Below are 14,865 nucleotides of genomic sequence, written 5' to 3'. Positions count from 1 at the left end.
ATCAACCTGACTCCCCAGCGCAGATTCTTAACCCCTGGAGTAAACCACCCTCTGCCCGAGGAATTCTTGACAGCCATACTGTTGGAATCTTCGGGGCTACTCTTTGAACTTGAAAGTAGTAGCAGTAATAATAGGTACCATTGACCAAGCGCCAACTCTGTGCTGGCCGTGGCGACAGACCCTTGACGGTATGTTACTTTGTTGACTCCTCACAACAGCCCAAGGAGGTAAATACCGTAATCGTTCCCATTTTGTAGATGTAGATGTAGATGTGAAAATCGAGGCCTAGAGAAATAAAGGGCTCTGCCTGTGGGCTTATGGCTAGCGAGAGGTAGAGCTGGGACTTGAACCCTGGCAGTCTGACCGAGGCGTGGGGAGCTGGGTTGTGGGCGTGAACTTGATTGTTTTCTCTTTTGTCAGTGCTGCTGCACATTTACCTCTCCCGTGGTGCCCGCAGGGGTGCCCTGGGTGCCAGTGTGCGGGCAGGATGGCAGGACTGGCTGTGGCCCCAGGGTGGGAGTTGGGGCTGGCTGGGTCCCCTTTGCAGCCTGAGGGCTCTGGGGATGGAGGATGAAGTAGCTCTTGCCCTCTCTTTTGTGGGAGATCATGTAGGTAAAGTGCTTAGCACAGTATGTGATCATAATAGGGATCATAATTGAGACCATAATCTCAAAAATGATTATTATTTAAAAACCATTTTATCTGAGGGCCATGAGTAACCCATGTGTTCGCTTGCTTCCGACCTGAAGCCTTCATCTGGGCCCCTGGGTCCCTCAAGCTCTGGGTGACATGTAGTGGGGAGGGGGCACTGCCCCCCTGGTTGCCCCGCGGGGGCTGGGATGGCTGATGAGACCCAGCCTGGGGTCCGGGGACCCCCTGGTAACCTGGGCAGGATCACCGTGGACTTTATTTGTATCCACACAGCCAGGTGATAAGCTGACTGTGGCTAATCCTCCCAGTTTATGGGTGGGGAGACCCTTTAGGTCCATATAGGAGTTGTGTCCTCTGTGGAGTCACACAGCAAAGATGGGTTTGGGCCCGACACTGGTGTCCCAGCTGCTCTTCCGTCCTTACTGGGAGGACAGGTCCCCCCTCCCCTGGTGCGGAGGCCCCAGGGAAGAGGGCGGGCAGGTGGCCGTGAGTGAGTGTGCTGCACGTGGGAGGGGGGCAGAGGATGTGAGATCGGAGGGAGCGAGGGGCCGCTCCTGGGGTCTCACTGCAGCCTCTTCTCCTGTTCCAGGGTTACCACAGGTCAAACCACTTCATAGCCACTCAAGGTACCTGCACCTGTGCCCGCGCCCGTGCCCTGAATGCCATCTGCCCTGCTGCCTTCCCTCTGGCCTGCTCGGCTCCCTGTCTGCCTCCCTGCTGTCTCTGCCTGAGTCCCACTGCCCGGCTGCGGCTTCTGGCCGCCAGTCTCTGCCTCTCTTTGTGTTCGTGTCTCCCCGATGTGCTCAGTGCATCTGTAGTTCCCTCGGCCGTCTGTCTCTGAGGTGGTGCATGCAGAAGGATAGGCAAGCTCCGTCCTGCCAAGTGTGGATGGTGCCTCTGGCTCTGGGGGCTGCCTGGGTCCCTCTGGCTGTCTTTGCCCCCAACCGTTCATTTGTCCATTCCTCTGGGAGACTTGGGCTGTAGACTGAGGATCTAGCCCTCCGGCTCTACCTCCTGGGTTTCACTCGGGATGATTGGGGTCTCCGGCCAGCCAGGCCCTCTCTGATCCTGCCCACCCCTGGGGCCCTCCAGGCACGAGTTGGCATTGGGTGGGGTGTGCGCAGGGTGAGCATGACGCCTTCACTGGGGCTTAGGAGCCTCCTGGCCTGGGGTGGGGGTGCTGGGCAGCAGGTGCACTGGCCCTGGGTGGAGACCTTGCCTCAGGGACGAGCACCCTCTGCGCCCCAGGGCCGAAGCCCGAGATGGTCTACGACTTCTGGCGCATGGTGTGGCAGGAGCACTGTTCCAGCATTGTCATGATCACCAAGCTGGTGGAGGTGGGCAGGGTAAGCAGGGCCTTGGGGTGAGGGGGTAAGGCGGGCCGGGGGGGCAGCAAAGAGCCCACTGAGCCCCCTGTGGGGATCCCAGGTGAAGTGCTCGCGGTACTGGCCGGAGGACTCAGACATGTACGGGGACATCAAGATCACGCTGGTGAAGACGGAGACTCTCGCTGAGTATGTCGTGCGCACCTTCGCCCTGGAGCGGGTGAGTCTCCTGTCACCTTGGTCCCTGCAGGGGTGCCTGAGGAGGCGGGGCAGTGTCCACCTCCCCACCTCCCAGGGCAGGAGCAGGAGGGGCGAGGAGGGCTCTGCTGTCCTCCCCAGCAAGGCAGGCGCTCCGTCACTGCAGGGAGCGCTGTGGGGGCACCGCACGGGGACCGCCTTGGCCGGCGACCCCAGGACGACGTCGAGAAGGTAGAGTTGAAGGCAGTGGCTGGTGGTGCCCGTCCTGCTCGGTGCTGGGCATCGTGCGGAGCCCGTGTTGGTTAAGCCCCGGGAAGCGCCGGGATTAGGTGTTTCCGTTAGTCCCGTTGTACAAATAAAGAAAGTGAGGTGGAGGGGCGGCGCCACGCACGAGGCCACATGGCCGGTGACTGGCCGAGTCCTCCTGTCTGTGATCCTCTGTAAAAATCCTCAAAGGAGACACTTGCCCCCTCTAGGCTAAGACCAGAGAGTCGCAGTGACATGTCGGGTCGCACAGCCCCGTGCAGGCAGAGGTGGGGGCCCCATTCCTGTATAGTGTCTGTCTCGTCTAACCTCGGACCCACAGTTCCTCCTCTTTGGGCCCTGGTTTTCTTGCTGCTCCCATGAGTCAGTAATACCCACACCTCGGTTCATGATTGGGGTTAACTGATTGAGATCCGGCAGTGAGCAACCGGCAGGTGACTAAGGGGAGCCAGCAGTGACTCTGTCTCGCCAGAGAGGCTACTCTGCCCGGCACGAGGTCCGCCAGTTCCACTTCACCGCCTGGCCGGAGCACGGCGTCCCCTACCACGCCACAGGGCTGCTGGCCTTCATCCGGCGCGTGAAGGCCTCTACCCCGCCTGATGCTGGGCCCGTTGTCATCCACTGCAGGTGAGGCCTTGATCCCAAGGACAAGATGACTGGGCGTGGGGTTGGTTCCGGGTCCCTGAAGGAGAGGAGCCTTGGGTTCATCCTACTCACAGACAGAGGACAGGAGAGACTGATTCCCAGGGGCCCTTCGAACTGTGGCTCTGAGGTTGGCACCCTGGTGTGCTGCCCGAGACCTGTGGAGGCCCTGGGCCTAGAGGCTGAGGAGGCCGTGGAGGCAGAGGGGGAGAGGGGTTGGCGAGGCACCAGGCCGGTTGGGTTCCATTTGCTTCTGTTCAGCCAACGCCCATTGCACACCTGCGTGCTGGGCTTGGCCCAGGTGCTGGGAAGGACTTTGCCTTCTCTTCTCTGAATCCTGCAGGCTTTCCTCACTGCGGGGCCTCCATGCCCTGTGCAGCTCCTGAGCATCACCCCTTCTCTTCCAAGTCCTGCCTTGGTTGGCTCCTGTGGGCCCCCCTCCCCCGTTTGCCCTTCGTCTGCTCTGCTTCCTCTCCGGCTCTACAGCTTTCTCTTGCCTCTGAAGGGCCCTGTCCTGTTCCTGCCCCCACTCTCCTCTTGGGGAGCTTCCCCTCTGACCCTGGGGTCTCACTGACTCCCCTGGGCCCACAAGTCCTCGGCCTCTGTATCTGGTCCTGGCTCCTCTGCTTGGATTCCTCTCAGCTTCCCAAATGCCACATGGCAGACCCCCTACCTCCCTTGCCGGCCCCCCTCACACCACTTCTCAGGTTTCTTTAGGCTTCTTTAAGATGCTGTCTTTATTTTTTATTTTTTAATAGAGATTTTACTTATTTGTTTGAAAGCGAGAGAGAGCATGAGCAGCAGAGGCAGAGGGAGAAGCAGGCTCCCCACTGAGCAGGGAGCCTGATGCGGAGCTCGATCCCAGGACCCCGGGATCATGACCTGAGCTGAAGCAGATGCACCACTGACTGAGCCACCCAGGCACTCCTAAGATACTGTCTTTAAAATAAGATTTCATTGAGGTATAACGTACTTAAAGCAAAGTGCACGCATAGAACTTTATCCATTTTCATAAATTAAACACACCTGTGAAATAACCAGCACTGTTCAGATCAAGAAATAGAACATTAACAGCATTCAGAAGCACCCTTGAGCCCCTTCCAGTCTGTACCCACCTCCTTGCTCCCAGAGCAGCCTCTATCCTGACTTCTAAAGCGTGAATTCATTTTGTGTGTTTTTGAACTTTGTATAAATGGAATCACATAGAGTGTGCCCTTTGGTGTGTGACTTCTTCCCCTCCACCTTATGTTTGTAGGATTCATCCATATTATACCCTGTCCCGCTGGATGAGTCAACCACAATGTGTTTATCCATTCTGCTATTGATAGGTATTTGGGTTGTGTCATTCTGAGCTATTATGGTTAGAGCTGCTAAGAACGTTCTAAGGCGTGTGTGTGGGCCAGCGTACGCATGTGTTTCTGGGGGCTGTGTACGTAGGGGTGGGAGTCCTGCCAGGCAAACATTCAGCTTTGGTAGATACTGCCAGTCTCCCACAGTGGCCGTACTGGTTTCAGCCGCCGGCAGGGGCGGCAGGAGACCCGCTGCTACGCATTCTTGCCAGTGCTTTGACACCACCATTTTCAGGCTTGAAATCTTGGAGTCATTTTTGTCCTCTCTCTGCCCCCCGACTCTGCTCACCCTGGGGCTGAGCCTGAGCATCCCAGGGATGGGTCCGACACAGCCCGGCTTTGGATGAGCTCCCAGTCCGGTCCGGGAGACAGCCACGTGTGGCCGGAAGAGTGTTTTGACAAGAGCCCGCCGGGATTCCTCTGGGAGCTCAGAAGGATGGCATCTGCTGGGAGGGTTGGGGAGGCTCCCCCGAGTGCATGAGCAGGTATGAGTGTGTGGGGCTTTGAAGGCTGTGTGGATTTGGGGCTACCCAGGAGGCAAGAACATTCTTAGGTTAAGCTCTGGGCATCACCTTTGTCCTCTGCCCATCTCAGTTGCTACCCTTGCTCTCCTCTTCTTCCCGAGGCCCGTCCCCGGCTTGGTCTTGCATCACATTTCCACAGCTCCTGCTGCAGACTTCTCCCCGACTCCTCCTCGCCACTGGGGTGGGGTGTCTCTCTGTCCCCCAGCCCTTGTGTGGTGTAGACATGGCCAGGCACCCCAGGCCCCCTCTTCCCTTCTTCTTGGCCCCGGGCTCCCTCCCCAGGCTCTGACGGGGCCCTTGGCTGCTCTCTCCCCAGTGCGGGCACTGGCCGCACAGGCTGCTACATTGTTCTGGATGTGATGCTGGACATGGCGGAGTGTGAGGGCGTCGTGGACATTTACAACTGCGTGAAGACCCTCTGCTCCCGGCGCGTCAACATGATCCAGACAGAGGTAGGGGACGCAGCCCTCCCTCCCTGCCCACTCTGGGACTTGGGTCCCTCATGGAGGAACTCAAAGCTGGCGGAGTGTGTCAGAGGGGTGTCCTTAGAGCTGAGATCCCTGAGCTTGGTCTGCCAACTCTGAGGGTCTCCCCGAAGTCAGCTCCACTGTGGTCAGTTGGATGAGGTCAAACAGCCAAGGGGCCAAGGTCATAGGTTTTGCAGGTAAGATCTACTGGTGTTTGTACCCTCATTAGATGTGTGACCCTGGGCTCTCCCTTCACCTTCAGAGCTTCTTACAGGGTATTAGAGGGATGAAACATGAGGTAAGTGAACATATCTGTGAAGGCTGTTTCAGGTAGGGTTGGGCCAACCTGTACCAATACCTAGGTGGACTGTAGCATCCCTGCCTCAACTTTGGGCTTGCTTCCTGCTGCCATCTCCCCCAAATCTCTAGGTTCTAGTCCCCTCCTGGTTCCTCATATTCTCTCCTCCTATTCCAGGAGCAGTACATCTTCATTCACGATGCAATCCTGGAGGCCTGCCTGTGTGGGGAGACCACCATCCCTGTCAGCGAGTTCAAGGCCACCTACAAGGAGATGATCCGCATTGATCCTCAGAGTAATTCCTCCCAGCTGCGGGAAGAGTTCCAGGTGGGGCAGGAGTGTATATGTCTAGGTGTGTGTGTGTGTGTGTGTGTGTGTGTGTGTGATTGTGAGAGTGTGTGTGTTTGTGTGTGTGTATTGGGAATTTCTCAGTGCTGTAGGAGTCATTGAGAGCCAAGAAAGAGGGACAGAGTAGGGCTACTGGGAAGGACTTGGAGACAGTGGAGGAGGTGGTCCCTCCAAGTGGCTGAGAGCCTGTGCTTTGAATCAAGGAAGCCCAGGTTCAAGTTCTGGCTCAGTGAAGAGCTGTGAGTAGCCTTGAGCACTCACATTACCTCCCCAAGCTTCGGTTTTTCTTACCCAGGAAAGAAAGTCAATATTGCCCTCGCAGTGTTTGTATTCATCAGGATTCTTTTGGTCGCAAGTGACAAAAATCCAGCTCAATGACTCTTGAAACTGAAAAGTCCAAGGATGGTGCAGCTTCAGTTATGGCTGGATCCAGGGGCTTAAATGATGATTCCAGGACATAGTCTCTGTCCATTTTTGGTTCTGCTGTTCTCTGTTTTCGGCATCTTTCTCAGACCCATACCCTGGCCCCCAGCAGTGCCAGGCTCATGTCATCCCTACTGTCAGGAGACTGGAAAAAGGACTCCCTACAGCCCCAATGGAAGTCCTAGACCAGATTTCTCCTGTGCCATCCCTGAGCCAGTCCCTGGGGTCAGAGAGTAGGAACACATGGACTGGCCCAGGCCTGGTTCTGAGGTTGGACCCACTGTCCGCATGTCACATGACAGAGATGGGGGAAGGCTGGTTCTCCAGAGAAGTCCCAGAGTGGTCTGTGGGCAGGCAGAGGCCCCAGATGTCCTCTACACTCCAGGTTCCTGCCACGGTTCAGCGGGCTGGCCCCTTCTAGACGCCTGACGCTGGAGAGCCTGCACAGACGGTCTCATTGGAAATGCCACCTCTGCTTCTTGGAGCCCTGTTAGGGATCATGAGAGACTGGGGTTCACTGTTAGGGATCCTCAAGGACAAGAGAAAGAAGCGCAGACACCATGGGTCAGGCTGTCGGAGGCATGGGGTGGAGGAGATAACCCAGAGTCCCAGGCTTGCTGTGTGACAGGTGCCCTGTACTTGCGTTCTCTTCCGACAGGGCCGACCGCCTCCGCCAGGTCCCCATAGTCCGCTTTGTGGAAGATGTGGGGCTTTAGGGCTTGTCTGCCTGAAAGCACCTGATCCTCACTGTGTCTTTTATGTAGGGAGCCTTGCATCTGCCAGGCGCAGTGCTCGGACCTTGGCAGTATCTCGCTCAAGCCTCCCAATAGCCCCTTGAGGCAGGCGTATTATTATCCCACCTTCCAGTTGAGAACAATAATGCTGAGAGATACAGTAGCTTGTCTAAGGTTACACAGGGAGCGGGGCGGCAGACTAGATCTCCAGAGCTCTGTTCAGAGCCTGTGTGGTCTGGAGACTGGGAGCCAGCCTGGGGTCCCTGTCCTCGCCCCCTTCTCTCTGGACCTCAGTTCTCCATCCATGAAATGGGGTTAACAGCCCAGCTCAGTGTCCTTCATGGGGCCAGGAGGAGGCCCAGCGAACACTGGAGGTCCACACTCACCCCTCCCCCCGACCCCATTGCTCCCTCCACTCCCTGTAGACGCTGAACTCGGTCACACCGCCCCTGGATGTGGAAGAGTGCAGCATCGCCCTGCTGCCCCGGAACCGGGACAGGAACCGCAGCATGGATGTCCTGCCGCCTGACCGTTGCCTGCCCTTCCTCATCTCCGCCGACGGGGACCCTAACAACTACATCAATGCGGCCCTGACGGACGTGAGGGCTTGGGCAACCCTGGGCTCGGGGACCCCCTCAGCCAGCAGTACCTGGGACGGCTCAGGAGCCAGGGGGGCAGAGCCGAGGGGGGAAGCTGGGGGCACTCTGCAGGTGGACCGGGAGCAGAGTCAGCACCTGTCACTGGTCTGGGGCCCTGGGCTGGGCTCTCAGACCCTCCCTCCATGGAGTTGGAAGGGACTTAGAGATGTGTTTATTCACAGATATTTATTGAACACCTACAATGTGCCGGGCACAGGCCATACCCCCCATACCCCCAAATCTCTACAAACCTTGTATGTGGGTGATGGGTTGGGGCAGTCAGTACACAAAGATACAGTGGCATGTGAGATGCTGGTAATTTCTACAGAAAGCTACCAGGCAGGAGAACTATATAATGTGGGCTTTGGAGTGTGTGTATATAGCTATTTTTGATGAGGTGGTAAGGAAGGCCCCTTTGAGGAGGCGACTGTCAAAGAGCAGAAAGAAGTGAGGGGGAGAACTGTGTAAACATTTGGAAATTTGTTCTAGGCAACAGGAATAGCAGGTGCTAAGGCCCTGAGGCAGGGAGCAGGCTTGGCCAGCCTCTGACTACCCTGCCCATGTTCCCATCACCCCACATTTGGGAACGTTTCGTATTCTAGCCTCAGCTCTGCCTGAGGGTTCCAGGGGCCATGGGCTTGGACACCAGGGGCCTTGGGGTGGGGGGGGCTCACCCTAACAACTCAGGCCTCAGTGTGCCAGCCAAGCTCTGAAATGGACCCCCAGAGGCAGCCTGGCCCCGAGGGGAGCGCTGTCCAGCTCAGGGTGGGCAGAGGGGGAGGACGGCCTGTGGCGGGGGGCTCCAGCCCTGTCGGGTGGTGAGCGGGCCTCGCTGAGTCCTGGCTTCCCTGCAGAGCTACACACGGAGTGCGGCCTTCATCGTGACCTTGCACCCACTGCAGAGCACCACGCCTGACTTCTGGCGGCTCGTCTACGACTACGGGTGCACCTCCATTGTCATGCTCAACCAGCTGCACCAGTCCAACACTGCCTGGGTGAGGCCTCCACTGCCCAGGGCCTCATGTGCTCCAGGACATGTCCCCAAAGCCCAGGGTTGGATCCCAGCTGTGACTTTAGATGGGTCCCACTCCCTTCCAGAGCCTTGCTTTCCTCATCTGTAGAATGCAGCTGTCAGATTGGAGGGAAATAGCTGCTTTTTATTGAGCACCTGCTGTATGCCCAGGACTCTGCTTTGCACTTACGGGCTTTGGGTGAAAAGATTAAGACCCAGGGAGCTGGGAAGTGGCAGAGCTGTGCCCCTCCCCCAGGCTGCCTTCTTCCAGAGCCTGTGGGTGGACTCAACTGCCCACCGTGGGGGCCTTTGAGATTGAGCAAAACTCCAGCCTCCTTATTCTCTGACTGATCTTGGGTAAGTTCATTTGCCTCTTTGAGCCTCAGTTTCTTTCCTGCCCAGCACACAGCAGGTGCTAAGTGCGTGGCAGGGATGAAGACAATGAAATTGCGGCTGAAGTGGGTCTAGACCCTGGCTTGGTGACCTCCGCCTGGGGGCTGCCCCGGTTTCCTTTTGGCGTCCCCAAAGCTGTCACTGCCAGGAAGTGCAGATGTTCAGCCTTCCAGCCCCTCGTGGTCATACTCTCTAGGTATGGGCCTCTCTGCACTTCCGTGTCCTAGGCGGCCAGGAAGAGTTGCTGTAAAATGAGCCTGACAGTCTCTGAAAGGCTGAGAAGACTTGCTAACGGGGCTCTTTATGAGGCAGGCATGTGGTCTACATGACCGAGGACTGCAGCGTGATGGGCTCTTGTCCCTGGCACGGATCTGGGGGGGAGTCTTATGTGGGAAGAACCTGCCCTTGCTAAGGTGAAGGGGAAGGACCTAGAGGGAGGCTCACACAGATGTCATTCAGTCACCTTTCTCCACTGGCCACTCCCTGCCAGGCCTGCAGTACGCAGTGAGGAGACGGGGAAGCAACATACCGCCCCTCTCAGATCTCGTGGTGCAGGGGGATGCAGGGTGCAAACCCCTGACAGTGGCAGCACACAGGGAAGGGGCTGTCATGGAGCTGACACTGGTTTCCCTGCAGAGAAGCCTGGGGATAACGTATCAGGGAAGGCTTCTGGCGGAGGCAGTATCTAAGCTGAGCTATGTAGGGAGGGTAGAGCTGACCAGGTGAAGACAGGGGGGATGCGTGATCCATGGAGAGGGAGCAGCATGTGCAAAGGCCCGAACACAAGGAGTGGCTGGGACCCCAGGCAAAAAGAGGAAGGTAGTGCCCTCTTTGTGGGCAGAGAGGGAAGCAGATGGAGCATGGAGTCATCTGGGAGGAGCTTGGGGACTGTTTCACAAATGGAGAAACGGGGCCCAGAGGAGGGAAGAGCCTCGCCTGGACTTCAGGCAGAGCTGAGGCTAGAAGCTGGGGCTCTGGACCTACTGGCCTGGAGGACGTGTGTGTGTGTGTGTGTGTGTGTGTGTGTGTGTGTGTGTGTGTGTGTGTGTGTAGGAGGAGACACTCCCTTCATCCCTCTGCTGTCTCCAGTCTGGCCTGGAGGGGAGGCTGCACGTGGGACCCTGACTCCATGGTAGGGTCCTAGGGCAAGAGTGGGGGTTCTGAGCTGTGTTGCAGCTTCAGGGACACCCCACCTGTGTGAGCTGATGCTGGAGAGCAAGGCAGTGAGAGAGAAGGCTGGGAGGGAGCGGTGATGGGGTGGGCAGGGGTGGTCTGAGGCCTATCCCTGGAAGAAGGCGGCCTCATGCAGGGGTGTGTGTGCGCGTGTGTGCGTGTGTGTGTGAGTGTGTGAGCGTGTATGTGAGCGTGTTAGGTGTGGCTGTGGAGCTGCTCAGTCAGGACTGTCCGTGCACCTATGAAGGGTTTGTCTCTGCTGACCTGAGCGGGTCAGGCAGAAGATGTTGGGGCAGGTGTGCACTGCCCTCGGATGGGTGAGTGGCAGAAGCTGGGGAGACTCTGCAGGTGGACTGGGAGTGAGTGGTTCAGGATGTGTGGGAGCCCCAGAGCCAGGGTGGAGGTTCGGGGTGGGCAGGAGCGGCAGCTGCCCCCGCCTGGCTCGGCTCAACGCTCCCCTCCGTGTCTGTGTGCCTAGCCCTGCCTGCAGTACTGGCCAGAGCCGGGCCGGCAGCAGTACGGCCTCATGGAGGTGGAGTTTGTGTCGGGCTCCGTGGATGAAGACTTAGTGGCCCGTGTCTTCCGGGTGCAGAACATCTCTCGGGTGAGTGACCTGGGCGCCCTATGGTGAGAACCTGGGTGGTGGCTGGGGGGCAACCTCACGAGACCCCCTTGAGGTCACCCCAGGGCTCATGTTCCCTCCCCCCCCCCGCCCTTGGCTGGCGCTTGTGCCCTCAGCTGCAGGAGGGGCACCTGCTGGTGCGGCATTTCCAGTTCCTGCGCTGGTCTGCGTACCGGGACACGCCTGACTCCAAGAAGGCCTTCCTGCACCTGCTGGCTGAGGTGGACAAGTGGCAGGCGGAGAGTGGGGACGGGCGCACTGTTGTGCACTGCCTGTGAGTGTGGGCCCTGCTGGCGTGGGGGAGGGGCCGGGAGACACGGGGCTGAGGGGGGAACCCAGGCTGAGAGAAGGCCTCAAGGCTGCCACTAAAACCCCCAGGGCTTCCGGATGGCCCCATCTTCCCTGGAGGAACCCAGTCTGTTTCCAGGGTGTGGACTCAACCCTGGGCAACTGCCCAGCACCCTCTGTGTGATGTCTGACTTTGTCAATTTAATTAGAGTCCTGTCAGAATTGTTTACTCTGTGAGACAGTAGCACTCTTTAAGCCAAAAGAATTCCAGTCTTTGTTCGTGCATGCACGCATGCAACTTTGTCATTCGTCCCTTCACATTCCCTGTTCATAAATTCATGTATTCACTCCTGTCTGGATGCAGTCGCTCCTTTGACCCCCACTTTCTCATGCTCTCAGTGCTTACCGACCCTTCCAGTGCCAGCCTAGGCATTCCGGGGACAGGGATAGGGAGCTGAGTTAGGCAGGGCCTGGCCCTCAGAGGCCTTTGGTTCTAGTGGGAGAGACCCCTCAAATGGGGGCTGAGGGCCTAGTCCATCCCTCATCTCCCCAGGGGAACCCCACATCCCGATGTTGCAGGGAACAGAGGAGGGAAAGGAACAGGGGATAGCAAGCGTCTCTGTGTGTTTGGCTGCTGGTTTGCCTTGAAGTGTGGGTGTGTACGTGTGTGTTTTCACCATGTGTCTGTGCTGCTGGGGGTGACTGGTGCTCACAATGTTCATTTTACATCCTGCTCTCTGGGGTTTGCTCGCTGCTCTGCTGCCCTCCTCTGTCTCCGTCTTCGTCTCCGTGGCTTCCTTTCCCTCAGAACCTGCTGTCTTTCTCCTGGAGGCTGCCTCCCTAGTTACCTACAGGCTTTGGATGCCAGTCTTAGCGTCTGAGCTCCCAGACCCCACCCTCCTGGGTTCCCTAAGCCCCGCCCTTCTGAGCTCCCAGACCCCTCCCTCCTGGGTTCCCTAAGCCCCGCCCCTTGCCTTTCGGGGGTTCCCTGGCCCCTCCCTTCTGAGATACCCTGGTTCCGCCCCTCTTCTCTGGGCTCCCAGGCCCTGACCCTCCTCCCTTTTGGTTCCCTGGTCCTGCCAGTCACTTTGGTGTTCTGGCCCCAGGCCTCCCCCTCTTGAGCCCCACCCCAAACCCTCTGTGTCTCATTTAGAAACGGGGGCGGCCGCAGTGGCACTTTCTGCGCCTGTGCCACAGTCCTGGAGATGATCCGCTGTCACAACCTGGTGGATGTTTTCTTTGCTGCCAAAACGCTTAGGAACTACAAGCCCAATATGGTGGAAACCCTGGTGAGAGGCCCTGTCCCTCTGCCCAACCACTTCCAACTTCCCAGTGCATGCCCGGCCAGGTCCCTTCACACCACTGTCCTCTACCTGGTTCCTCCCATTGGGCTTTGGGTTCTGATCCGGTGGTGCCAAGACAGTTAAACCCATTTGTCCCTTCCCCCCAAAGATGGGCCAGGGCTCATGCTTGCCCTCTGGCCCCTCATTCTCCCCTTCCCCAGTACCAGAGGGGGACCAGGCTCATGATTCCTCTCTCTCTCTCCCCAGGATCAGTACCACTTTTGCTATGATGTGGCGCTGGAGTACCTGGAGGGTCTGGAGTCAAGATAGCGGGGCCCCTGGCCTGGGGCACGCATTGTGCACTCAGGGCCAGGCCCAGCGCGGACGAGGAAGACCTGGGCCCTGACTCTGCTCCACTACAGCTCCCGCGGGGAAAGCACTAGAGTGGGCCCTGGGCCATCTTGGTGCCCCCTCCCGCTGTGGGCAGGGCCTCTCATCGTGTCCGATGATGGGCAAGCTGTGGGCCACAGAGGAGCTTAGTGGCTGCAGCCCAGCCCCCCTCCACAGGGTCCTGCAAGTCTGTACTGTGAGTCTGGCACTGCCTGGTGGAGTGACAGGGGCTCAGGGCTACCAGCTTGGGAGGACCCAGGCTCAAGCTCCTTGACTCCAGGCTCAAGCCCCAGACTCTGTCCCAGCCCTTGGCAGAGATGAGTGAGCCCCTGCAGAGCCTCTGGCTGGCCAAGGTTTCCACCCAGCGTGGCTTCCTCTTGATACAGATAGAGGGTGCACTGGGGCTTGGCATCTGGAATCCCACCTGGCCTGGCCCCTGAGGGTCCTGGGGAGACTGGGCACATCAGACTGGTCCTCCCCAGAGGGGACTATGGTCCCCTCCTCCACCCTGCTGCCCCCTCCCCCCCCCCCAGGCCCGGGGATATTTTGCTTATGGTCCCTCCCACTATTACTTCTTTGATGTGTGCTCTGAGCTTCTTTGAACCTGGATCTGCCCTTCCCTTGCCCTGTTCTCCGTGGGGGCCCCTTCCCTGCCTGACCCAATGTCTGCAGAATGAAGGTACCTCAGCCCTTCTTCCTGTACCTTTCAGGCCTCACTGGTGGGTCCTGCTCAGCCTAGGCCAGTGACAATCTGCAAGGTTGAACAACAGCCCTTGGGGTTGAGGTCTCTGTGGCTCCTGGTCAGGCTGCCCCCTGGGGACAGGGCCCTACTAGATCGGGGTGCTTGCAACTTCTACAGTTCAGAGGAAGAACATGTATTTTGGGTTGGAGGAACAATTCTTTTCTGTTAATTTTATGATTTTTTTGATGGGTGGGTGGGAAAATCTCTTTAAAATGGGGCAGGCCACACCCCCATTCCGTGCCTCAATTTCCCCATCTGTAAACTGTAGATATGACTACTGACCTACCTCACAGGGGGCTGTGGGGAGGCATAAGCTGATGTTTGTAAAGCGCTTTGTAAATAAATGTGCTCTCTGAATGCCACAGAGCAGCCTTGTGTGTGTGTGACCAGCCTGAGTGGGGCCTGCTCGCCTGCCCCCAGGTTCCTAGTGCAGTGGGAGGGCTCTGGGCTGGGAGGTGGAGGCCGGGGTCCAGTTAGGCCTTGGTTTTTCCATTCATAAAATGGTCAGGTATGGACCAGAGCATTGTTCAGGGGCCTTCTTGCAGGGGCAGGTTCTAGAGAACTCTGTCTGTTGCTGCCTCCACCCAGGCCTCTGAGGCAGCTTCTCAGGTAGTGGGCTTCATCCTGAGACCCCTAAAGGTCCACAGAGTTGCCTCTCATCCCTCAGGGACCTGGATCTGGGTTGAGCTCTTTTGGGGACAGCATGGGAGGCTCAGGCTTTGGGATCAGGTGGATGGGCCTCACCAGCTGTGAGACCCTGGGTAAGTCAGCTCCCTTTCTGTAAAATGGAGTAAGACCCTGGTAGGATCAGAAGAGGACATGATTAAGTGTCTTGCATGGTACCAGGCATGCTGAAAGGGCGCTGTTTACAAACACACAACAGAGACACACCCTGTCTATGATGGTCATCCCAGCCTCGGGCTTCTGCTGGGGGTGGAGTGGAGGAGCAGGCTAGCTGGTAGGATCCTAGTCACTCCTGGCTCTGTCATAAACTTGTGTCATCTTGGGCAAGACAAATCGTGTTTCTGGGCCTCCGTTTCTTCATATGGAAACTGGCTCCTTGCTGTACTGATTCTGTTCTCACACTGGCTGACTCCTGTG

General features: G+C 57.9%; 1 protein-coding gene across 5 annotated transcripts in view; it reads left to right on the top strand.

Moving 5' to 3' along the window:
• PTPRU (protein tyrosine phosphatase receptor type U) overlaps positions 1-14,120 on the top strand; it is a 77,312-nt gene extending 63,192 nt beyond the window's left edge. For 4 of the 5 annotated variants that reach the window (XM_073903055.1, XM_025857014.2, XM_073903057.1 and 1 more), the window contains 12 exons: positions 1,241-1,277; positions 1,900-1,997; positions 2,080-2,196; positions 2,911-3,065; positions 5,270-5,405; positions 5,896-6,045; positions 7,649-7,822; positions 8,716-8,856; positions 10,918-11,043; positions 11,178-11,335; positions 12,503-12,638; positions 12,900-14,120. In XM_073903055.1, the coding sequence (XP_073759156.1) occupies positions 1,241-1,277; positions 1,900-1,997; positions 2,080-2,196; positions 2,911-3,065; positions 5,270-5,405; positions 5,896-6,045; positions 7,649-7,822; positions 8,716-8,856; positions 10,918-11,043; positions 11,178-11,335; positions 12,503-12,638; positions 12,900-12,962 (1,491 nt within the window). In that variant the 3' untranslated portion in view covers positions 12,963-14,120. The remainder of the gene's footprint in view (positions 1-1,240; positions 1,278-1,899; positions 1,998-2,079; positions 2,197-2,910; positions 3,066-5,269; positions 5,406-5,895; positions 6,046-7,648; positions 7,823-8,715; positions 8,857-10,917; positions 11,044-11,177; positions 11,336-12,502; positions 12,639-12,899) is intronic. The other variant, XM_073903058.1, reaches the window with a different exon arrangement.
• Positions 14,121-14,865: the final 745 nt, after the last annotated feature.

The sequence above is a fragment of the Callorhinus ursinus genome, unplaced genomic scaffold, assembly GCF_003265705.2.
Source record: "Callorhinus ursinus isolate GAN/ISIS: 27379988/994484 unplaced genomic scaffold, GSC_fseal_2.0 scaffold18, whole genome shotgun sequence".
Taxonomy (NCBI): Eukaryota; Metazoa; Chordata; class Mammalia; order Carnivora; family Otariidae; genus Callorhinus; species Callorhinus ursinus.
Note: the sequence above shows the minus strand (reverse complement) of the source record. Positions and strands in the feature narration are given on the sequence as shown.